Source organism: Pristis pectinata, chromosome 2 (assembly GCF_009764475.1).
Source record: "Pristis pectinata isolate sPriPec2 chromosome 2, sPriPec2.1.pri, whole genome shotgun sequence".
Classification (NCBI taxonomy): Eukaryota; Metazoa; Chordata; class Chondrichthyes; order Rhinopristiformes; family Pristidae; genus Pristis; species Pristis pectinata.
In genome coordinates this window covers 144,185,896-144,211,162 of record NC_067406.1, presented here as the reverse complement: position 1 = coordinate 144,211,162, position 25,267 = coordinate 144,185,896, and the positions used below count along the sequence as shown (strand labels likewise).

Genomic DNA, 25,267 nt, shown 5'->3' with positions numbered 1-25,267 from the left:
GATGCTGCCTGACCTGCTGAGCTCCTCCAGCACTTTTTGTGTATTCCTCCAGATTCCAGCATCTGCAGAATTTCTTGTATCTCCTTTAAATGGGCAGTGAGGACTCACTGGGCTGGAAGGGCCTGTTACTGTGCTGTAAATAAAGTTTTTGAAAAAATGCTTGAGCCTTCCCCAAATGTTCTCTCCTGTTAATATCATTGTGCTGCCTTAGACTGGTGCAGAATTCTCCAGCGAGTTCATGCCCAGTTTTATCACCCGCCATGGGAAGTTTACCGTCAGAGTGCCAATTGCTTCTTCAATGGATGTCGCTCGGTTTCTGCAGTTACACACAGGTGCATGGGAAGCCCAGACTTGCTGTTGGTTATACAGGATAATGAGGCAAGTGATCTCATTACCTGGCAAAATCTGGGCTACAATCTGATGGATATCAGGACACGGCTTGTTAAATACTGTCCTTTCATGCTTGATAATCTGGGTTTTGTTGCATTGGGACATCTTCCTTTCCATTTGTTATCATTATTTAAATAATTGCAACTCTATTCCTTTCCTCCTTTTTATATCTCCCCACCTCCCCACCAATTCTTTCCCATTGAGCATTTTGGTCTATTATCAGGCATGCTTCAGTGTACAGGGCTACCACTTCTGTCTCATGGCTGTATGTACAAGCCGCTCTCTTGAACACCAGCAGAGAGAACATAATCTCCAGGTTGACATGTTATCTACAGAACTAAATGTCTGAAGTAATAAAAGGCCTCACTTCCCAGGGAACTAAATAACCCGATAGAGAAGAGCAGGCGTACTCCAGATGAACTTGGCATGTACATGTAATTTGTGTATTAAAGTGTTTAAAGTATTTTAAAATGTTTCAGTGTCTTTGGAAATTAGCTGACAAGTTTGATGATAGGTTATTTTTATTTAAAGTGCTTCATTGGCTAAACTATTTGAGATGCCCTGAGAGAAGAGGTCAAACAAATAACTGCAAGTCTGTCGGATTCTGGTGAGCCTCATCAAGCTGCAGGCTATTCAGTGATTCCATGAAAACGAGACCCCATCACAGTGGTAAGGGGGACAAGTACCAGTGTTGCAGACACTGGGGCTACAGTAACAGTAGCATAGGGCAGAGCAACACTGGCAGAGTGACCATGTCTGTAGGACTGGCAAAGGAGCTTCTTTACTCCAGTAACACCCGAGAGGTTATGAGTGGCAGGATGTGACAGTACAGATAGGGTGCTATCGTCAATGGGTGGGGAGCTTGAGGACACATGGAACACGGTTCCAGCATGTGGTCGCGCTAGGAAGGGTCCCATGGAATTGAGAAAGGGAAGGTGTCAGTTAGTAGTCATGTCACTGCAGATGGGGCAACCCAACAGTGTCAGAGCTAAATTGTAAAGCAAACATCAACAGCTACTGGAAGTCAGAAATAAAAACAAAATATTGGGCAGACTCCGCAGATCAGACAGCAACTGTAGAGTTTCATGTTGGTGACCTTTTATCAGAGCTGGAAAAGTTAAAACACCAAACCAGTTTTAAGTATGGAAAGGAGGAAGAGGTGGGGAGTCCAAAGGGAATGCCTGTTATAAATTGACCAAGAGATGATGGTGGTAGCTGAGAGAGGGCGGTGAAGGCTTGTCCATTGTGCATGATCTGTGTGGAAGGAGTGCAAGCAGAAGGAGGTGACTGAGAGCAGAGGAGAGAGGGGAAAGTGTGCTGGAACTGTGGGATAAAACACTGCCGTTGCTGCAAATCTGAAGTAAAAGGGAATGCTGGAAATACTCATCAGGTCAGGAACCATCTGTGGCAAGTAGAGGTTGCAGGTTAATGACCCTAACCACTTCTGATGGAAACTGGAAATGGGAAGTTATTGAATCCCGAAGGCTACATCATGGTTAGTCGCAAGATGAAGTACTGTTCCTCCAGCTTATGTTGGTCTTTGTTGTAACGGTGCAGGAGGTCAAAGATAGAGGGGCAGAGAATTAAAGTGACAGATAACTTAAAGCTTGAGGTCACCCTGGCAGAGTGAATGGAAGTTCTGCAAAGTGGTCACCCAACCTGCGTTTTGTGTCTGCCACATGGTGGAGACCACATTATGAGCGCTGAACATTGCACACTGAAATGGAAGTCGTGGAAGTGAACTGCTGCAACAGCTGTAGGAAGTGCTTGGCTCCCTATATATTAGGAAAAGAAGGTATCAAAGGGCAGATGTTGCATCTGCATGGGAAGGAGTGAGCATTGGTGGGGTCAGAAAATAAACCAGAGAGTGGTCGGGGGAGCTGTCCTTCAGAATGCTCGGAGGAAGGGAAGTTTTCTCTGATGGGGGCATTACGTTGAAGGTGGAGAAGTTACTGAGGATGATGTGTTGAATATGGAGGCTGATAGGAGGGAAAGTGAGGACAAGGGGAGCCCTGTTGTTCTGGGTGGGAGGGGATGAGAGTGAAATTAAAGGAAACTGAGCGAAGCATACACTCAGGAAACAGTATCTCATCTTCCAGTGACAAGCAGCCTTCTAGTTTGTATCGGACTGGCTAGTTCTCAAGAAAGAGCATCAACCTGTAGCATTAGTTTTGTCTTTCTCTTCCCAGGGATGCTGCCAGACGTGCTGGTTATTTCCTGCCTTTTATTTCAGTGTATTGTATCTCACAATTGTGGCAGTGTCTTTGTTCACTGTTCTCATTCATTTACTTATCTTTACATCTCCAAACAGAACAGCTGCAGTTAGCAGGTGTTCGCCTCTCTCTCTTGCTCAGCGAGCACCACCACCACTTGCAGCATTAATGTTCATCCCATCAGTTCACGTTTATTGCTGTCACAGGCAGACATGCACAGGGTATGATTGCCATGAAGATTAGCTTTTTGCAGCAGCAGCACAGTACATTACAAGATGAAGACAAACATAAGTTAACATAAATTTTACATAACTTACATGTTTGGAAAGTAAACAACAAAATAACATAACAAGCCTGGCGCAAAATTGAGAGAGAGAAAAGATATATAGTCCAAGGTGGTGTTGACGTGTTTCAGGTGGGTTCAAGAACCTGACGGCAGTGGGGAAGAAGCTGTTGTTGAACCTTGAGGTGTGGGTCTTCAGGCTCCTGTACCTCCTGCCTGATGGCAGCATCCTAACACAGTTCTTTTGAAAAGTTGTTGAACTGAAGCATTAACTCTATTTCTCTCTCCACAGGTGCTGTCTTACCTGCTGGGTAATTCTAGTGTTTCAATTAATATTTCAGACCTGACAGTTGCTGGTTGTCAGCTAGCACATCACTCTGATAGCCCTTGTAATGAATGTTGAAGATCATGTTTGTTCACCAGTTCTGTGCGGGTTATTAATGTTTGTATTCTAAACTTATTGATGTTGAATAAAGTGCTGTGTTTTTCCCTCTAGGTCTTGGAATCGCAACTCTAAGCATTGCTCTTGTAGTCAGAATCTTGGTAACATTTTCAATGGTACACTGCTCTGGATTTAACATTAAGGAAAAAATTTTTATTTCCTTGGCTTGGGTTCCTAAAGCCACAGTTCAGGTTAGTCTACTGGTTTTACATGTCATGTTACCGTCTGAATGTGAAGAATTGACGCTTTGTAATACCAGCTGCCTTGGAGTAGCACAGTTCCCAGTTGCTTTGTACAAACCCCTTTCATTGCTTTGGAATGTGCTTAGTGATCAAAGGCCTTTGCCAAATTGACTCTATATTCTGTCCTCTGAAAATGGACAATAGGATTTTGTTTAAAGGGTAATTTAATGAATTAACTGTGCAGCTTGTGAGGGTACAGGCAGAGGGGAACTAGCAACTACCGGACAAACAGAAACGAGCAGGCAGGCCTTTTGGAAGTCTCTAGCTGAATCTTGCTCTCTCTAGCCAGTGTTTACTTCTGAGTACTAATGTGAGAGAGGTTTCCTCTGGGGAATGCAGAACTAAGAACATTACAATAGGGGTGACTCAATTGTACAAGGAGGGAGAGAGAAAAGCCAAGATAGTGTTTGTCACAGGGGTAGTAGGTAGTCCTCACTGATATATCTATGTGTTTGGCCCTCTCCAAATTGGGTGAAGCTGGCTGGAACTTGCAGAGCTGCACAACTTAGAACTCATTTTAAAAGTTTATCGAAACTAAGTAACACTACTGATATAATGTAAAATACTACAATTAACACAAGATCTCTTGGATGCTGGGTAGAATTTCGGTGAATTTGTATCAATCAGGGATTAATTACAGGTCTTCCTGAAGGTACTGCCCAGAGCAGTTCTGTAGTTGGGGCAGCTGACACACTGATACTTCTGTGGTTACAGAAGTGATTCCAGGACAGTCTGTTGCCTCCCTGATGCCAGGGTTAAAGGTATCACTGAGTAACTGCAAAAATTCTAGAGGGGGAAGGGGAGGGTGAAAGGCCATAATTGTGGTCCATATCAGTGCAGTGACATGGTAGAGGAAGGGATGAGGTTCTGCAGGCAGATCCATGAGATAGAAAAGAGGTTGAGAAGCAGCTCTTCAATTGAGGTACTTTTTGGATTACTCTGTGCCAATGAGCCTCTAAATGTAGGGATAACCCAGAAAGGTGCCTGGCTGGGGCAATGGTACAGGTAGGGAGGCTTTTGGACTCATTCTAGGAGATGTTGACCCAATGTGGGTTGCAAGGATTGCACTCAACAGAGCTGAGACCAGTGCCCTCACTGATGCCAGAGTGGGTGCAGGGGTAGGGGTGGTGTGGAGGGGAAGTTCAAACTAATTTGGATAGGGAATTGGGCAAAGGAAGGTAACGTTAAAAAATGGGCGAACGTAGAACAATACAGCACAATGCAGGCCCTTCGGCCCACAATGTTGTGCCGACCTTTAAACCTCGCCTAACACTATCTAACCCCTTCCTCCCACATATCCCTCTATTTTAAATTCCTCCATATGCTTATCTAGCAATCTCTTGAATTTGACCAACGTACCTGCCTCCACCACTGCCCCAGGCAGCGCATTCCATGCCCCAACCACTCTCTGGGTAAAAAACCTTCCTCTGATATCTCCCTTGAACTTCCCACCCATTACTTTAAAGCCATGCCCTCTTGTATTGAGCACTGGTGTCCTGGGAAAGAGGCGCTGGCTGTCCACTCTATCTATTCCTCTTAATATTTTGTATACCTCCATCATGTCTCCTCTCATCTTCCTCCTCTCCAAAGAGTAAAGCCCTAGCTCCCTTAGTCTCTCCTCATAATGCATACTCTTTAAACCAGGCAGCATCCTGGTAAATCTCCTCTGCACCCTTTCCAATGCTTCCACATCCTTCCTATAATGAGGCAACCAGAACTGGACACAGTACTCTAAGCATGGTCTAACCAGAGTTTTATAGAGCTGCATCATTACCTCGTGGCTCTTACACCCGATACCTCGACTTATGAAAGCTAACATCCCATAAGCTTTCTTAACTACTCTATCCACCTGTGAGGCAACTTTCAGGGATCTGTGGATGTGAACCCCCAGATCCCTCTGCTCCTCCACACTACCAAGAATCCTGACATTAACTTTGTACTCTGCCTTGGAGTTTGTCCTTCGAAAGTGTACCACCTCACACTTCTCCAGATTGAACTCCGTCTGCCACTTCTCAGCCCAGCTCTGCATCCTATCAGTGTCCCTCTTCAATCTTCGACAATCCTCCATACTATCCACAACACCACCAATCTTTGTGTCGTTTGCAAACTTGCCAACCCACCCTCCTACCCCCTCATCCAAGTCATTAATGAAAATCATGAAAAGCAGAGGCCACAGAACCAATCCTTGTGGGACACCACTAGTCACAGCCCTTCAATCTGAATGCACTCCCTGCACCACAACCCTCTGCTTTCTAAAGGCAAGCCAATTCTGAATCCACATGGGCAAGCTTACCTGGATCCCGTGCCCTCTGATCTTCTGAAGAAGCCTACTATGTGGAGCCTTGTCAAGTGCCTTAATAAAATCCATGTAGACCACATCTACTGCACTACCCTCATCAATCTGTCTGGTCACCTCCTCAACACTATCAGGCTTGTGAGACATGATCTTCCCTTCACAAAGCCATGCTGGCTGTCCCTGAACAGACCATGATTCTCTAAATGCCCATAGATCCTATCTCTAAGAATCCTTTCCAACAGCTTGCCCACCACAGACGTAAGGCTCACTGGTCTATATTTCGCTGGACTATCCCTACTACCTTTTTTGAATAAGGGGACAACATTTCCACCCTCCAATCCTCCGGTACCATTCCCGTGGACAACAAGGACTCAAAGGTCCTAGCCAAAGGCTCAGTAATCTCCTCCCTTGCCTCGCAAGCAGCCTGGGGAATATTCCGTCAGGACCCGGGGACTTATCTGTCCTAATATTTTCTAACAGCTCCAACACATGCTCTTTCTTGATATCAACATGTTCTAGAATATTACCTTTACCAACACTGTCCTCAGCATCATCAAGGCCCCTCTCCTTGGTGAATACTGAAGAGAAGTATTCATTGAAAACCTCACCCACTTCCACAACTTCCAGGCACATCCCCCCACCTTTATCCCTAATCGGTCCTACCTTTACCCTAGCCATCCTTCTGCTTTTCACGTAAGTGAAAAATGCCTTGGGGTTTTCCTTAACCCTATTCACCAAGGCCTTTTCATGTCCCCTTCTCGCTCTCCTCAGCCCCTTCTTAAGTTCCTTCCTTGCTACCCAAAATTCCTCAAGAGACCTATCTGAGGCAAGTATGGGGAAAGGTTATGAAGGAGCAAACAAGGTACTGAGTTTCTGGAGTCATACAGCCAAGAAATGGGCCTGCCAAGCCCACAATGACCACAACCATCCATTTGCACTAATCCTACACTGAACCTAACTTATTGTATTCTTCCCACATTCTCATCAACTCCCCACCCCCCCAGATTCTACCACCCACCTACTCGTTAGGGGCAATTTACAGTGGCCAATTACCTACCAACCTGCATGTCTTATGGGAGGAAACTGGAGAACCCAGAGGAAACCCACAGGGCCACAGGGAGAACGTGCAAACTCCACGCAGATGCAGCTGAGGTCAGGATTGAACCCAGGGCTCTGGCTGTGCCTCACAGTACCAGAGACCCTTTAGATGCTTTAGACAGAACCAGACTAAGAGAGTACAATGTGTCTACAATAGGTTACAGTGATGCACGCAAGCACAAAATGTGTATTAAACAAGACTGGTGAGATGCATACACCATCGACTGTAGGATTTTGATACCATGGCAGTAACAGTTTATACAGGGCAGGAATGGTTCTAAATATTCCTGGATACAATGTGTTGATAAAAGATAGGGAAGGGAAGAAAGGAGGGGAAGTGATGGTTAATTCAGGAGAATATTACAGTGATGGGGAGAGGGAATCCTACAGTTAAGAAATAACAGATGGGCAATAACACCTCTGAAATTAACTAGAAGGGAACCTGCAGAAAAATGCCAAAGTAATGGGGGACTTCAGCTAGCCAAGTCATAACACAAGGGACAAAGAGGGGGAGGTGTTCCCGAAATACATCTCAGGAGGATTTTCTTGAATTCTACACTTCTGACCCAACGAGAAAGGTGATTTTGTTGGTCTTGGTTTTGGGAAATGTGTCAGGCCAAGTGGAGCAAGTATCAGTGGGGGAGCATCTAGGAAGCAGTAAACATATTGCAAGGTTTGGAATAGCAATCGAAAAGGGTATTTCAGGTAGGAAAATCACAGATCAGGCCTGGGCAAAACTCTTAAATGGGCAATTGGGGGCCTTTAAAGCAGAGATGTGAAAGAAGGGTGGTGAAATTAAGGACAAAGCTCCATGCATGACCAAAAGATTGCAGTATAAAATGGTGTATATGACCAATGCCAGGTTGTTAACACAGGCTGATTACAGAAAACAAAGGGAAAATGGAAAAGGAAATGAAAGAGGCAAAGAGGGAGCATGAGCAGAGACTGACAGCGAACATAAAGACAATCTAAATATTCTAAAGGCATGTGACAGAGAAAGGATTGTAAGTGGAGAGGCAGTGCTGATCAAAGAGCAACAAGTGAGGGGTGTGGTTGAGGTACTAAATGAGAACATCAGTTTTCACCAAGAAAGAAAATGCTGCAAGTGAAGATCAAATTGAGGTTCTGGGCGGGCTAAAACTTAATAACGGAGGTAATAGAAAGGTTAGCTACAAGTAAGTGGGATGGGATGCTGAGCGAGGAAGTTGCAGAGCCTCCAATTACAATCTCCCAAATGCCTATAGACTCAAAGCTGTTGTCCGAAGACTGGAATACTTCAACCGTTCAAAATGTACATAGGGATAAACTCAGTAACTGCAGTCAGTTTAAACTTGGCTAGGCAAGTTCTGGAGAGAAAAATCAGGGACAGAACTAGCAGTCGTGTAGGTTGATTAGAAAAAAGCCAGCATGGTTTACTCAAAGCAAATTGTGTCAAACTAACTTTAGAGATTTTGGAAGGTCAGAGAAGGTGATTGGAGGAAATGCAGTTGTTATGTTATATGTGGACTTTCAAAAGGCTGTCCATAAAGTGCCACATAATAGGCTTGTGATCAGCATTGAAGCCCATGGAATGAAAGAGGCTGCAACAACATGGATATAAAATTAACCAAGTTATAGGAAGCAGGGTAGTGTGAAAGGTTGTTTCCCAGTTTGGAGAGAAGTGTACAGAGAAGTTCCCTGGAGGTTAGTGCTAGGACCATTGCTTTCCTTTATATTAATGACTTAGACGCACACAGGGAAAAATTTTCCAAATTTAGACGCACACAGGGAAAAATTTTCCAAATGTTCAGATGATTCAGAACCTGGAAGTATAGTGAGCCGTGAGAAGGATCGTAACAGGTTTGAAGGAGAGACATTCATGCTGGTGAAACTGGGAGATAGGTAACAGGTGGAATTTAATGCTGAGAAATGCAAGGTGTTACGTTTGCATTCAATGCATCACCCTCCAGCCTCTTCCCACCTTCACCTGCTCCCCTTCCCTTCGACAATTCCTTTCCCTCCACAGATGCTGCTCGACCTGCTGAGTTTCTCCAGCAGTTTTTTTGCTTCAGGTTCCAGCATCTGCAGTTTTGTGTGTCTGTAAGGTGTACAGTTGGGTAGGAAGTGAGTCATAGAGCGCTATAGCACAGAAACAGGCCCTTCAGCCCATCCAGTCCATGTCGACCTGATCTTTTGCCTAGTCCCATCTACCTGCACCTGAACTAAATCCCCCCCCCTCCCATCCATGTACCTATCCAAACTTCTCTTAAATGTTACAATTGAACCCGCATCCACCACTTCTGCTGGCAGCTCGTTCCACACTCACACCACCCTCTGAGTGAAGAAGTTCCCCTCAGATTCCCCTTAAATATTTCACCTTTCACCCTATACCTATGACCTCTAGTTCTAGTCTCACCCAACCTGAGGGGAAAAAGCCTGCATGCATTCACCCTATCTATACCCCTCAATTTTGTATACCGCTAAGATCTCCCCTCATTCTCCTGTGCTCCAGGGGATAAAGTCCTAACCTATTCAACCTCTCCCTATAACTCACATCCTCAAGTCCCAGCAACATCCGTGTAAATTTTCTCTGCACTCTTTCAAGCTTATTGATATCTTTCCTGTGGTAGGTGACCAGAACTACACACAATGCTCTAAATTTGGCCTCACCAACATCTTGTACAACTTCAACATAACATCCCAACTCCTGTACTCATTGCCCTGATTTATGAAGGCCAATGTGCCAAAAGCTCTCTTTACGATCCTATCTACCTGCGACACCATTTTCAAGATCACACTGATGTCCACTACACCCCCAGTCTTGGTGCCAGCTGCAAATTTACTGATCCAGTTTACCACATTATCATCTAAGTCATTAATATTGATAATAAACAACAACGGACCCAGCACTGATCCCTGCGGCACACCACTAGTCACAGGCCTGCAGTCAGAGAAACAACCATCTACTACCATTCTCTGGCTTCTCCCGCTTAGCCAATGTTGGATCCAATACAGATGCAAAAAATTCATTTAAGATCTCCCCCATCTCTTTCGGCTCCATGCACAGATGACCACGCTGATTTTCAAGAGGACCAATTTTATCTCTTGCTACCCTTTTGCTCTTGATATAGCTGTAGAAACCCTTGGGATTCTCTCTCACCCTGTCTGCCAGAGCAACCTCATGTCCTCTTTTTGCCCTCCTGATTTCTCTCTCCACTGTTCTGCATGTCTTATACTCCTCAAGTGCCTCATTTGATCCTAACTCCCTGTACTTGATTATGTGCCGCCTTTCTCTTTACCAGGGCCTCAATATCGCTCGATAACCAAGGTTCTCTAAACCTGTTAGCCTTGCCTATTATTCTAACAGAAACATACAGATTCTGTACTCTCAATATTTCACTTTTGAAAGCCTCCCACTTACCAAGCATCTCTTTGCTGGAAAACAGCCCATCCCAATCCACACCTGCCAGATCCCTTCTGATGCCATCAAAATTGGCCTTACTCTAATTTAGAATCTCAACCAGAGGATCGGTCCTATCCTCCTCCCTAATTATCTTAAAACTCTTGGAATTATGATCACTAGATCCAAAGTGTTCCTCTACACACACTTCTGTCCTGTGCCATTCCCTAAGAGGAGATCCAGTATTGCGCTGTCTCTAGTTGGGACCTCTACATATTGATTGAGGAAACTTTACTGAACACGTTTGGCAAACTCTTTCTCACCCAAGCCCTTTACAGTATGGGAGTCCCAGTCAGTATGTGGAAAGTTAAAATCACCTCCTATCACATCCTTATTTTTCTTGCAACTGTCTGCTGTCTCTCTGCAAACTTGTTTCTCTAAATCCCACTGACTGTTGGGAGGTCTTTAATATAGTCCGTTGACATGGTCATCCCCTTCTTATTCCTCAGTTCCACCCATATTGCCTCAGTAGACGAGCCCTCCAGTATGTCCTCTCTGAGCACTGCTGTGACATTTTCCCTGATGAGTAATGCCACCCCTCCCCCTTTAATGCCTCCCCCTCTATCATGTCTAAACATCGGAATCCCAGAACATTGAGCTGCCAGTCCTGCCCCCCCGTAACCAAGTCTCACTAATGGCTACGTCATAATTCCACGTGCCGATCCATGCTCTAAGAAGCAACAATGTAAATTCTAAGATGGGTAATAGAATCAAGATATCTGTGGGCGTAAGCATGTAGTTCACCAAAAGTGGCGGGGCAGGGTAAGAGAGTGGTTAAAAAGCACAAGAGATCCTGTGCTTCATAAATACACAGAGTGAAAGAGCAATGAACCTTTCCAAAAATGGGTTTGACCTGCTCTCTAGAACAAGCTGTACTTCTAGCCAAGCTGTTCCAGAGTAGTTACAACATTGGCATCCACCTGACCACATAGAACACTGCCCTGATGTGACCTGTTCACAAAAACACTAGACAAATCCAATCTGGTTAATCACCTCCACAATTTTGCCAGGATTATTCAGCTTCCGGAGTTGAGGTGAAAGTGACTGCCATTGACACCAAGGCAGCGTTTGAATGAGTGCGGCATCAAGGGGTCCTGGTAAAACTGAAATCAGTGGACATGTGGGGGTTTAGAGGACAAAGGAAGATGGTTGTGATACAGCATGGAATCAGGCCCACAGTCCATGCTGGCCTTCAACACCCACTTATACTAACCCCACCTCCTCCCACATCCCCATCAATCCCCCCCAGATTCTACCACCCACATTACAGTGGTCAACTTGCATGTCTTTGAGAAGTTGGAGGAAACTGGAGCAGCAAAGGAAACCCTACAGTTACAGGGAGAGCATGCAAACTCCACTCAGACAGTGCCGTTGGTCAATTGTCCCAGCTCCACCACATCACTGTAGGAATTACTCAGGGTAATGACCTGAGCCCATCCATCCTCATTTTCACAATCTGGGTATTGCTGTCAAAGCCCGCTTTCATTGCTTCTCCCCAGATACCGGTGATAAGGCAGTGATAAGCCCTTTTCTTGAACCACTATAGTAATCCTGATGAAGGTGCTCCCACAATGCTGTTGGGGAGGGAATTTCAGAATTTAGACTCAGTAAGATGAAGCACTGACAATGTATTTCCAGGGCAGGATGGTGTGTGACTTCAGAGGTAACAGCAGGGGCTGGTGTTTCCCTACATCTGCTGCCCTTGTCCTTATTTGCAGAGAGTCAGGTTTTGGGAGGTGCTGTTGGTGTGGACTGAATGAGTAACTGCAGTGCAGTTTGTTGATGGTACACACCGTAGCCACTATGTGTACTGGGGGTGGAAGCAATGAATGTCTAAGGTGGTTGATGGACTGTCAGTCAAGATGGCTTCTCTGCCCTGGTTGGTGGCAGGTTTCCTGAGAAGAGTTGTGTTACGGACTCAGTGAAAGTCCCTTTAAGATAGAGAGTGTGTGTGTATGTGTGTGTGGGGCGTGCTTACGTCAATAGAAGATAAAGGACGTAATGACGTTGTTGAAGAAGTTAGAAGAAGAAAGAGAGAGAGAGAAGGGAGAGAGACACCAGCCTGCTTGTTTTTCTCTATCGATGGATGAGAAACAATAACTGTGTTTGCCACTGAAATCCATGTATGGAAGTTGGAAGTAATCCGGTGGAGTTCACTTTGTTGCTGACCTGTAGAAGGAAACAGGTATTTGTGTGTGGACGACCACGGTTCGGATGCTTTTCGGGGTGAGCAAGTCACTACCGAGTAAACACTGAAGTGTCGTTTGGGTTCCATCGTGGAACATTTGGATTTCGTATGTACTCTCTCTATGTTTTTCTACATCTACATCTTATCTTCAGACAACGGTGGTTGTTGAAGAAGCCCTTGCTCACGTTTCACCTTATGGCTTGCGGAACTGAACTTTAAGAACCATTCAGGAACTGGGAGTTTTGGACTTTGTCACACACACACACGAAGAGTTTAGTTTTGGGGTTAACGTTCGAGGTTTAACATTCTTGAATTCTAACATACTAACATTTTTACTTTTATTTTACGTATTATCATAAGTAGTGATTAATAAAATAGTTTTTAACACTGAATCATGCTCAGTGTGTTTCTTTTGTTGCTGGTTCGTGACAAAATTGGGGGCTCGTCCGGGATAGTTCCCAAGGTTAACGAGTGTCGTCTGGGATTGTACCCCAGATTGACGAAATTTGTTCGAGATTCAATCCAAAGATTTTTGAGGGAGGTCTGATAAATTCTTTTTAATTGGCTTGTGTGTGTGGAAACCAGCAGCAATGGATATTAAGGCATTTTTGGAGTCACCAACCCAAAAGGGATTGGAGGTGGCGAAAAAGGATGATTTGATAAAGATTGCTACAAGGCTAAACCTTACAGAAGTAAAGCAGTCTATGAGAAAGGCAGATATTCAGAGACTGATAGCTGGCCATTATGTGGAAAAGAAAGTGTTTGAGAAGGAAGTGTTAAAACAGTTTCCTGGCAGTGAAATAGCAATTTCTGAGGCACAGGTGCAGCTGGCAAAGATAGAGGCTGAACGAGAGCAAAATAAATTAGAAGCTGAACGAGAACAAAAGAGATTAGAGGCTGAACGAGAGCAAACCCAGTTAAAGATAGAGGCTGAACGAGAACAAACCCAGTTAAAGATAGAGGCTGAACGAGAACAAAAGAAATTAGAGGCCGAACAAAAGATAACTCAGATGAAGATAGAAGCTGATCTAGCAATGAAGCAGATGGAGCTGGATAACGAGGAGAAAAAGAGGCAGCATGAGTTACAAATGAAGCGTAGGAGTTCGGAATCTGATTCTGATGATGGTTTTTCAGCCAGCAGGGAGGTTCGATTAGTCCCTCCGTTTGAAGAAGATCAGGTTGATCAGTATTTCCAACATTTTGAAAAGGTTGCTGTGAGTTCAAACTGGCCAAGGAAAGGATGGGCTCTTATGGTACAGAGTGTGATTAAAGGTAAAGCTCAAAAAGCTTATTCTGCTTTGTCTGTTGAGGATGCAGCTGATTATACCAAGGTAAAACAAGCTATTTTGAAGGCCTATGAATTGGTCCCTGAGGCTTATAGACAAAAATTCAGAGACTTGAGGAAATCTGCAGATCAGACTTATATGGAATTTGCCAATGGAAAGAGAATATGTTTTGAACGATGGTGCCTGGCTAAAAATGTAGATGGGGATTATGATAAATTGACAGAATTGATACTGGTGGAAGACTTTAAAAGATGTGTTCCAGCTGAATTAACAACATATTTAAATGAAAAGGCAGTGGAAACTTTACAAGAAACTGCTAGGTTGGCAGATGATTATGCTTTAACCCATAAATCCAAATGGGGACAACCTAAAACCTTTCAAAAGAGTTACAAAGACAATCCAGGTAAACCAGAGATTAAATTGGGAGGTAATCAAAAAGGAAAAGATGAAAAGAAGCCAGGGCTGGAGAAATCTGTTGAGCGTACTTGTTATTACTGTAGGAAACCTGGCCACGTGATATCTAATTGTGCCCTTTTGAAGAAAAAGAAGGAAGCTGGGCCCAATGCTTGCTTTCAGGCAATTAAAAATCAAAAAGGTTTAGGAGATGCTGTTAAAGATCAGTCCTTGCAAGAGGGAAAAGCGGAAAAGTTGGAGGAGGTGAGAAAGGAATTCCGTTCGTATGTATCAGAGGGTTTTGTTTCACTGAATGATGAGTCACCCCAGGTGCCAGTGAAAATTCTTAGAGATACTGGGGCTAGTCAATCTCTCTTGCTGGACAGTGTTTTAAATTTTGGTGAAGAAAGTGACACTGGTGAAGTAAATCTAGTGCGAGGCGTTACAGGTGAGACCATGTCTGTCCCTTTTCACAGGGTGATTTTAAAGTCAAAGTTCGTAGAAGGACCAGTCGAGATAGGGATAAGACCTAGTTTGCCAGTGGAAGGAGTTTCTTTGTTATTGGGAAATGACCTTGCAAATGGAGAAAGTGATCCTGTGGTACGGTTAACAACCAAACCAAGGATTGATGAGTCTGAGGATGATTCAGATGTTTACCCATCATGTGCGGTGACTCGAGCTAGAGCTAAAGAATTAGCCAAGACAGACAGTCCGGTGCAGTCTGATGTAGTTCCTTGTGACAGTCCTAAACAGGAAGAAAATTTTGATGCCTTATCTGAGACTTTTCTGTCTTCACTGGAGGATCAACATCCTTACAGTGAGCCTGAATTTAAAGATTTGTCTTTGTCGAGGAAGGATTTTATGGTGGAACAGACAAAGGACCCTGAATTGACAGAATTGAAAGAAAAAGCTCTCTCATGTGAGGAGATTGAAAAGGTGCCAACTGGATACTATGTCAAAAATGGAGTGTTAATGAGGAAATGGAGACCTCCTCATGTTCCTGTTAATGAGGATTGGGAAGTTATTCATCAGGTTGTTGTTCCAAAAGTTTATAGGGATGAGATTTTAAACCTGGCCCATAGTATGCCTTTGGGTGGTCATTTTGGTGTGAATAAAACTGTAGGGAAGATCTTGAAACAATTCTATTGGCCTGGTTTGAGAAAAGATGTGGTGATGTTTTGTCGAACCTGCCACACATGTCAGATGGTAGGTAAACCAAATCAAAAACCCCCTGTGGCTCCATTGAAACCAATTCCTGCTTTTGGGGAGCCCTTTTCGAAGGTGATTGTGGACTGTGTTGGCCCCTTACCAAAGTCTAAGACTGGAAATCAGTATTTGTTAACCATCATGTGTGCCACTTCTAGATTTCCAGAGGCAATACCCCTTAGAAATATTAAGGCCAAGACGGTGTCAAAGGCTCTTGTAAAATTTTTTACCTTGTTTGGTTTGCCAAAAGAAATCCAATCTGATCAAGGTAGTAATTTTATGTCAAAAATTTTTCAACAAATAGTCTATGAGCTGGGAGCAAAGCAGATTGTATCATCTGCATATCACCCAGAATCTCAAGGAGCTCTGGAGAGATTTCATTCTACTCTCAAAAATATGCTGAAGACTTATTGCTTTGAAAACACCAAGGATTGGGACGAAGGTATCCATTTACTTTTGTTTGCCGTTAGAGAATCGATCCAGGAGTCAATAGGATTTAGTCCGTTTGAGCTTGTGTTTGGACATCGGGTGAGAGGACCTTTGGAGTTGTTGAGAGAGCAATGGGTTAATGAGGAAGTTCACTTGAGTCTGTTGGACTATGTCCAAAAATTTAAAACTCGGTTGGAGAGAGTCTGCCAGCTAGCGAGAGAGAATCTGAAAACAAGCCAGATAAGAATGAAGACATATTTTGATAGACATGCTCGGCCTAGGACATTCGCAGTGGGGCAAAAGGTGTTGGTATTTTTCCCTAGCCAAAATAATCCCTTGCAAGCTCGTTTTTCTGGACCCTATGTTATTGAATCTCGAGTGACTGATCTAACATATATAATCAAAACACCAGATAGACGCAAGAAAACACAACTCTGTCATGTAAACATGCTAAAACCTTATTATGAGAGGGATTCAGTTGTGGCCTTGGTGGATGGTGAAAAGGTTGTTTCTAGAATGCCTGATGTTGATGTTGAGGAAGGCCAATTTAGACCAAATATTGTTCCATCGAAACTGAAAAACCAAAATATCCTGGAGAACCTTGAAACGAAGTTGGACCATTTACAAGTTTCACAAAAACAACAGATGAGAGAATTAATTTTAAAATTTAAAAATCTGTTCCCAGATGTTCCAAACAGAACATCGATAATTACCCATGATGTTGATGTTGGGGATGCAAAACCAATCAAACAACACCCATATCGAATGAATGTGGAAAAAAGTAAACTTGTTGATCAGGAAATCAAATACATGTTGGAAAATGATATTATTAGACATTCTACTTCAAATTGGAGTTCGCCCTGTGTTATTGTACCTAAACCTGATGGAACTGTTAGATTTTGCACAGATTACAGGAAAGTGAATGCTGTAACAAAGTCAGATGCTTACCCTATTCCTAGGGTGGATGATTGCATAGACAGAGTGGGAAAGGCAAAATTTCTTACAAAGATTGACTTATTAAAAGGGTACTGGTGTGTTCCATTAACAGATAGAGGAAGGGAGATTTCAGCCTTTGTAACCCCTTCTGGATTGTATGAATACAATGTTTTGCCATTTGGAATGAAAAATGCTCCGGCAACATTTCAAAGAATGATTAATTCAGTGATTCATGGGTTAAAACATACAGATGCCTACATTGACGACTTAGTGACTGGGAATGATACTTGGGAAGATCACATCTCTGCGTTAGAAAGGTTGTTTGAAAGACTTTCCAAGGCTAACCTTACAGTTAACTTGGCTAAAAGTGAATTTGGCCATGCCACTGTGACGTATCTTGGTTATGTTGTAGGTCAAGGCAAGCAAGCTCCTGTTCAGGCAAAAGTTCAAGCAATATCTGAGTTCCCTATTCCCACAGGTACGAGGACTGTTAGAAGATTTTTGGGAATGGTTGGATATTATCGAAAATTTTGTAAGAATTTTGCTGATATTGCTCTTCCCCTAACTAATCTTCAGAAGAAGGGAGTAAAGTTTGTTTGGACAGATTCTTGTCAAGAAGCATTTGAGAAGCTGAAAGCCATTTTATGCTACCATCCTGTGCTCAGAACACCTGACTTTGAAAAGCCATTTTCATTAGCAGTAGATGCCAGTGATGAAGCTGCAGGAGCTGTGTTGTTGCAGAAGGGTGACCTTGATGATATTGACCATCCTGTAGCTTACTTTTCAAAGAAATTTAATGAGCATCAAAAGAATTATTCCACCATAGAGAAAGAATTACTGTCGCTTGTTTTAGCCTTGCAACATTTCAGTGTATATGTTTGCACCGCTCAGAAACCATTGACTGTGTATACAGATCATAACCCATTGGTGTTTCTGAGCCGAGTCAAAAACAAGAACAGAAGGCTGTTAAACTGGAGTTTAATTTTGCAAGAGTTTGATCTCATGATAACTCACATTAAAGGCAAAGATAATGTGATTGCTGATTGTCTTTCCCGATGTTAAATGGGAAACATGTATCTGTACTAATCTGATAGTCTGTAGTTGTGTAGCATGATAATTATTAAAATTACTAACTATGCGCGGTTAAAATTTTCTTGGAAAAATTTTTTTTTAGGTGGGAGGTGTTACGGACTCAGTGAAAGTCCCTTTAAGATAGAGAGTGTGTGTGTATGTGTGTGTGGGGCGTGCTTACGTCAATAGAAGATAAAGGACGTAATGACGTTGTTGAAGAAGTTAGAAGAAGAAAGAGAGAGAGAGAAGGGAGAGAGACACCAGCCTGCTTGTTTTTCTCTATCGATGGATGAGAAACAATAACTGTGTTTGCCACTGAAATCCATGTATGGAAGTTGGAAGTAATCCGGTGGAGTTCACTTTGTTGCTGACCTGTAGAAGGAAACAGGTATTTGTGTGTGGACGACCACGGTTCGGATGCTTTTCGGGGTGAGCAAGTCACTACCGAGTAAACACTGAAGTGTCGTTTGGGTTCCATCGTGGAACATTTGGATTTCGTATGTACTCTCTCTATGTTTTTCTACATCTACATCTTATCTTCAGACAACGGTGGTTGTTGAAGAAGCCCTTGCTCACGTTTCACCTTATGGCTTGCGGAACTGAACTTTAAGAACCATTCAGGAACTGGGAGTTTTGGACTTTGTCACACACACACACGAAGAGTTTAGTTTTGGGGTTAACGTTCGAGGTTTAACATTCTTGAATTCTAACATACTAACATTTTTACTTTTATTTTACGTATTATCATAAGTAGTGATTAATAAAATAGTTTTTAACACTGAATCATGCTCAGTGTGTTTCTTTTGTTGCTGGTTCGTGACAGTTGGCACTGCACTTATCCAGGTAACTGGAGAGTATTCCATCACATTCTTGACTTGTCCTTGTACAAAGTGGAATAGCTATGGGGTGTCAGGAGATGAGCTGCCCTTCTCCGGATACCCAGCCTCTGACCAGTTCTTGTAGCCATGGTTCCTGGTCACTGCTAACCCTGGAACATTGATGGTGGGACACTAGGTGGTAAAAATGCTGTGGAATGTGAAGGGAGATGGTTAGACCCTTTCTTGATAATTCCTCAGTGAACTTCCTTCCATCATAAGATTAGAGGTGGGGATGTTTGATGATGATTGCACAGTACTCAATTCCATGCACAACCTCTCAGTCAATAAAGCAGCCTTGGCCTGCAGGCAACGTTCAGGCAGGGCTGACCAATGACCCAAGTGGCAGGCAATGGTTATTTCCAACAAGAGTATCCAACATGTAACGGCATTACCAGCGCTGAGCACCCCCCCCCCCCCCCCCCGCCCCATCAACATCCTATGGACACCATAGCCAAAAACTCAACTGGACCAGCCAATGAAGTACTGTGAGTATGACTGTATCCTGTGATGAATGACCTCACCTCCTGACATCCCAGAGCTCTCCCACCAGCTACAAGGCACATCAGAAGTGTCCAGGATTACTCTCCGCTTGCCTGAATGAGTGCAACATCAACAACTCTTGAAGCTTCGCACCATCCAAGACAAAGCAGCTCGCTTCATTGACACCCCATTCACCCCTCCACCACCAGTTGCTGCGGTGTGTACCATCCCCTCCACCACCAGTTGCTGCGGTGTGTACCATCCCCTCCACCACCAGTTGCTGCGGTGTGTACCATCCCCTCCACCACCAGTTGCTGCGGTGTGTACCATCCCCTCCACCACCAGTTGCTGCGGTGTGTACCATCCCCTACACCACCAGTTGCTGCAGTGTGTACCATCTACAGAATGCACTGCAGTTACTTGTCTTGGGAAGCCTAAAGCGTATCCTGAACCTGCAACCTTTACCACCAGGGACACAGCAGCAGGAGTATGAGAATACCACCAGGTTCCCCTTCAAACTGCACTCCGTTCTGACTGTAATACGTCACTGCACAGCCTTTTATCATCACTCAGTCCAAATCCTGGAACTCCCTCACCACAATAATTGCAGCAGTTGAAGAAAGCAGTTTACCACCACCACCTTCCCTAGAAATATTGGGATGGTTAATAAATACCAGCCTTACAACTCCTGAAAAATGAATGAATAGAAAATCTGTAAATTGAAACTACGGCTGATCTGGGAAGTGAAGTGAGCTTCTGGCCTGTATATTGGCTTACCTTTCTCTTGGTTACTGCTGTTCATCAGTCAGGCTGGTGAATAGTGACATTCGTTGAGTAGATTTGCTGATAGATCCTCCAGGAGCCAAGGGGAATGGGCTGGGAAAGTTTTGTAGATGATGTGATCTTCCTAATGTTTCATAATGTGTTATCAAAATAGCTGAATGTTTTGCATTAAAGATTGCGCTTTGTACTGACTCAGGCTGCCATTGGGTCTGTGGCTTTGGACATGGCACGGATCCGAAATGAAAAGACTGCGGTGGAGTATGGAATGATTGTTCTCACTCTGGCCTTCCTGGGAATCCTGATCACAGCTCCAGTTGGAGCAGTTATTATCGGCTTGCTTGGGCCAAAGCTACTGCAGAAAGAAAAGCAGCAGACACCAGAGAACACAGGTCAGTCCTAAACCATACTGCTTTGCTGTCTATTACTCTGAGGCTCACATCTTCTCTCTGAAACATGAGTGGTGGTTAAATCAAATAAACCTGAACGTTCTGTAACTAATTGGGTGGCAGATGTGTGAAGGTATTACTGGCAGTGCCGTTGAGAATGTATACTTTTATTCAGAGATTACTGTTCTGCTTCGTGTTTTATAACTAATGCGGCACTGAGGGTAAGGATTGCTTTCTGGAGTTACCTCTCAGCGTGGACGCGGTGGGATGAACAAATCTGTCCTTTCTGTGCTGTACAAATCTATGACTCTGGCTTAATTGGGCTGAGTCGTCAAGCTGGCGTGCACTTCCACTCAGTGACGATTCACACTCCAGTTCTTTTCCCTTTGCCCCGGTTAGTTTTCCTTTCAGAAGTTTCACGATGACCAGGCCTGTAACTAAATGATACTGCACGTACTGCTTCATCCTGGAGGTACACTTGGAACTCTCTGGGTGCTGTGCTGGGACGGCCTTCACATTACTAGTGCAGGCAGAGGGTGATTGATGACAACGTGGATGTCGACAGCAGGCAGCTGGTGCCAGAGACCGGGGAAGGTTCAGGACGAGCACAGGCAAACACAACGTGGATGTCGGCAGCAGGCAGCTGGTGCCAGAGACCAGGGAAGGTTCAGGACGAGCACAAACACAAGGTGGATGTCAACAGCAGGCAGCTGGTGCCAGAGACCAGGGAAGGTTCAGGACGAGCACAGGCAAACACAAGAGATGAACAAAGACACAATAGAAAAGAAATCTGATATTTTATACTGGTACACTTATTTATAGGAGATTTTGAAGGAACTGATGTGGAAATATTGTGGAAGTTCTTGAAAAGAATATTCCCAGTTTCTCAGGTGCAGCTCAATGAAGTCTTAAAAATTAACCAAAACAGCAAAGGGTGCAAAACATCAAAGGGTCAGGTGGTTTATGTGGAGGGAGAAACAGTCAATATTTCAGGTTGGTGACCTTCCAACAGAAGTTGCTGTGTACAAACAGCATCTTATGAAATTAAGCAAATCTAATCTTGTTCAACAATCCAATTAGTTTCAGAAATTGAGACACAAGAGAGTGCAGATACTGGACTGTGGAACAATCTGCTGGAGGAACTCAGTCCTGACACAGGGTTTCAACCCAAAACGTCGACAATTACCTTCCCCTCACAGATGCCACTCCATCCGCTGAGTTCCTCCAGCAGATTGTTTGTTGTCAGAAATTGAGAGTTGTTCCAGGAGTACTGTCTCATCATCTTCAAAACAAGCAAGTTTAGATAGAAGAATTTTAGACCAAAGATACCTCAGCAGTAATTTCTCGAATGGGCCCAGTCTACAAGGCTTTTAACCTGTGTAAAATTACATCTAAAGTGTAAGTTATCAGGATAGCTCATTGAGGAGTAAGCGCTGAAGAAGGATTGAGCTAGGTGATAGATTGATGTCGGGCTAACAGAAATATTTAAACACTTTTGTTTAACTTGTAGGTACAAGCTCATTGCAAACCTGTACTACCAGGTTAGTCCAGGAACTGCTTAACCCTGATTATTTTATATAAAATGGTGCAAAACACAGGAACAAAGGAGGTGACAATTAAAAGTGTTTTATTCAGGATTGTAAATTGAGAAAACTTGTTTGATGGAATATTGCGAGGAAAGCATCTTTTGGTTTAAGTAGAACAGAGGCAACATTAGGGCTGACAGGATAACACTGCATGTCATGATGGTCTTAGAATGTTTCTGAGTAGATTTAAGGAGGATCAACAACCTCTACAGCAACGAACAACCTGCTGGAGGAACTCAGCGGGTCGGGCAGCATCTGTGGGAGGAAAGGAATTGTTGACACTTCAGGTCCAAACCCACTTTCAGTCCTGATGCAGTGTTTCGACCCAAAATGTCGACAATTCCCTTCCCCCCACAGATGCTGCTCGACCCGCTGAGTTCCTCAGATTGTTTCTTCCTCCAGATTCCAGCATCTGCAGTCTCTTGTGTGTCCTTATCAACCTCTGGAGTGTGGTTAGTTTATGCAACAAGAATGTATTTGCTGCAAGCACTCAAAAGGGATCTGGATGAGTTAGCTTCTAACTACAGCGTTGTTGAAAGGTAGATGGGATGTTGAGTGGTTGATCTGAAGGATTATGTGGGCTCCTGGAACTTGATCGCCTTCAGGTATTAGAGAATTTCTCAAAGTATTTTTGTTGCTTCAAATTGGCCGAGGTGACTCCTGGTGAGTGGGATTGCGGGGGTTCTGGAGCTCACTGTCCATGAATGCATGAGAATGCCTTTGACTGTCATCAACATTGGTTCATATCCCTGATGTTTTAATCGACAGGTACCGAATCACGGACCGTTTTAACATGTGAACCCGCACAAGGAGTAGAAAATGACATTGAGGTCTGAGGTGCTCACCAACATTTGTTGCCCTTATTATTTTCCCAAAAGAATGTCTGCAATGGGTTTCACCTGAAATTTGTTTCCTGGAAGTAGTTCTGCAGACAGTGGAGGAAATGGCTTTTTAAAGGTTTTTTAATTAATGTTTGTACATTATGTAGATTTATTTTTAAAAGAAACAATGAAAAATTTACAAAAATGTATATTTGAAACTTTTAGTTCTGTGGAAATCAACAACACTTAGCAATTTGCTTGATATTATGGATATGTTTGTGCAATGATCTTGATACTACTGTTCCCAGGGTTGTGGCCAGTATTTTGGAAGGACCCTGGCCATTAAATAATAACTTAGCCAGGAAATCTGTGTGAGCTTGCTCATAGTTTGTTCGTTATTCAAATGCCACTCAATGATAAGTCACCACATTCCTGGAACCTGGCATAGGTGAATCCCGATTTCACTTGTGCAGTAGGACTGATGTGGACTGATTGATGTGGACTGATGTGGACTGATTGATGTGGACTGATGTGGACTACTCCCACACTGCTGTGTTTCACCAGTGTAAAGCATCTGCCAGAACAGTGCGGTCTGAAGATTGGTGCTGCCCCACAGCCAGGCCTGAAGATAAACAGGCTGGAATTAACCTGAACTTTTCATGCTTTTTAAAAAAAATTACTTTTCCCCTTTTAATTTTAGGTGTCTGTGGCAGAAAGGGTGCTAGACACCTTCCCCAGACCAGGGAGTTCAATAATCACCTGTTGAATACCTATCCATCTCTCCCTCTGGAGAAGATGTGAGTGTTTCCTGTATTGTGAACTTCTGTGATTCATCCCTCTCTGTGCTGGGTTGTGTTTACAGCAATGTGTTTACACTCAGGGTTGTGCCTCTCAATCAACACACATGCAAATAATGTTGCTGAGTCCCCTGATTCTTTTTCCTTGACTGTGTGTAATTTGAATTAATCTTATGGATTATCTGTAAATGCCTTTACAGATTACTTTCTGTGCAAAGGCCATGAAATAAATCAAGGCTGGAAAAATTTTGAAGTTTCTGATAAAGTTTCTACCTTTGGACCTCAGCCTGAGTTGTGTGAGTTACAGAAGCTGTCAACAATGAGTTATAAACTGCAGTTCCAATCATACACCACTGATCACTCTGCTGAAAGTAATTAAATCACCATGAAATTCGTTTGGTGAGTCATACTGTGCATCATAACGTAAAGTGTCCCAGAACAACCAGTAAATCTATTCAAAAACCAAAGATGTTCTGGCCAGTGTTCACTCTGCACAAGACTGAGCTGACGGGGTGTACTTGCAGAGACTGCTGTAGTACACGCCATTACCAGGTAACAAATGATTCTCTTTTCACTGACATTCATTAGTTGATTTCATCCACAAGTCAGAAAGTACTCAAAAATCACTCGATGCGGTAACCACACCCCCACAGTGTTGTAACAAATGGCATCAAAAGCATATAAAACTGAAAGAACAGTTACCAAAAATGGAGAGGGGAAACGCGTTCTACCGGTTGTAGAACGAGTGTATCCACGTACGCCAGACTTTTGAATTTAATATTATGGGAGTTCGTTAATATGTAGGCATGTCCATAAATCGAGCATTTGTAACCCGGGAACAGCCTGGATACCATTCACAGCCCCAATGAATATGTCAGCCCTGAATCTCAATAGTTTATAACTCTTAAAATTTATTATTTATTAAATAGAAGCTTATGAATGAGAATATAGAAATTGCTACCGTGTGTAATGCCTGAGGCAAATGCCACTGGTGCATTGAAAGGAAGCTGGATAAATACACTGAGGGGAACGGGAATAAAAGTCATAGTGTGGGATGAAGGAAGATGGGTCACGTGGAGCATAAACGTTGTTGTTAATCTGTAGGACCAACTGGCTCACATTTACAGAGGTAAGCAATAAAGATTCTGAATGTCATGTGAAAACATTAAACTAAGATTTTTTTTACACAAGAGGGAAATCTATGAGGTGACCGAATTAACTTTTAAGATTGTTAAAATTGGCCAGATATTCCATTCACTGCAGTGAAGGGTTCAAGTGTCACAAGAGGCAACAATTAGAAATAAAATAGAAAGTCAAGTGGGACATTTCACACAAGAGATGCTAAACCTATGAAATGTATTATCAGGAAAACACACTGAAGTGCACAGTTGTTTCCGGATGTTGATGCATCTATTGCATTTTAACTGTTCCAAAAATTGTTCTGTATTTAGAGCTGGCTTGTATGTAATGTTAATTTAATGTTGGAATGAGCGTTAATTTGTTTTGTATGTGAGGGAGGGAGGATGGATGAGAATAAATGGTTACTGGTTTTGAGGTAAAAGTCCACAAAATACATTTTGTAATTCATGTGTATTTTGTTAACACCAATAAAATAGCAGGAAAA

At 43.3% G+C, this 25,267-nt stretch overlaps 1 protein-coding gene across 8 annotated transcripts in view; it reads left to right on the top strand.

Annotated features, from left to right (window-relative positions):
- Positions 1-25,267, top strand: part of LOC127587443 (sodium/hydrogen exchanger 9B2-like) — a 161,414-nt gene extending 136,147 nt beyond the window's left edge. For all 8 annotated transcript variants that reach the window (XM_052045808.1, XM_052045769.1, XM_052045801.1 and 5 more), the window contains 3 exons: positions 3,383-3,519; positions 20,250-20,442; positions 22,794-25,267. In XM_052045808.1, the coding sequence (XP_051901768.1) occupies positions 3,383-3,519; positions 20,250-20,442; positions 22,794-22,861 (398 nt within the window). In that variant the 3' untranslated portion in view covers positions 22,862-25,267. The remainder of the gene's footprint in view (positions 1-3,382; positions 3,520-20,249; positions 20,443-22,793) is intronic.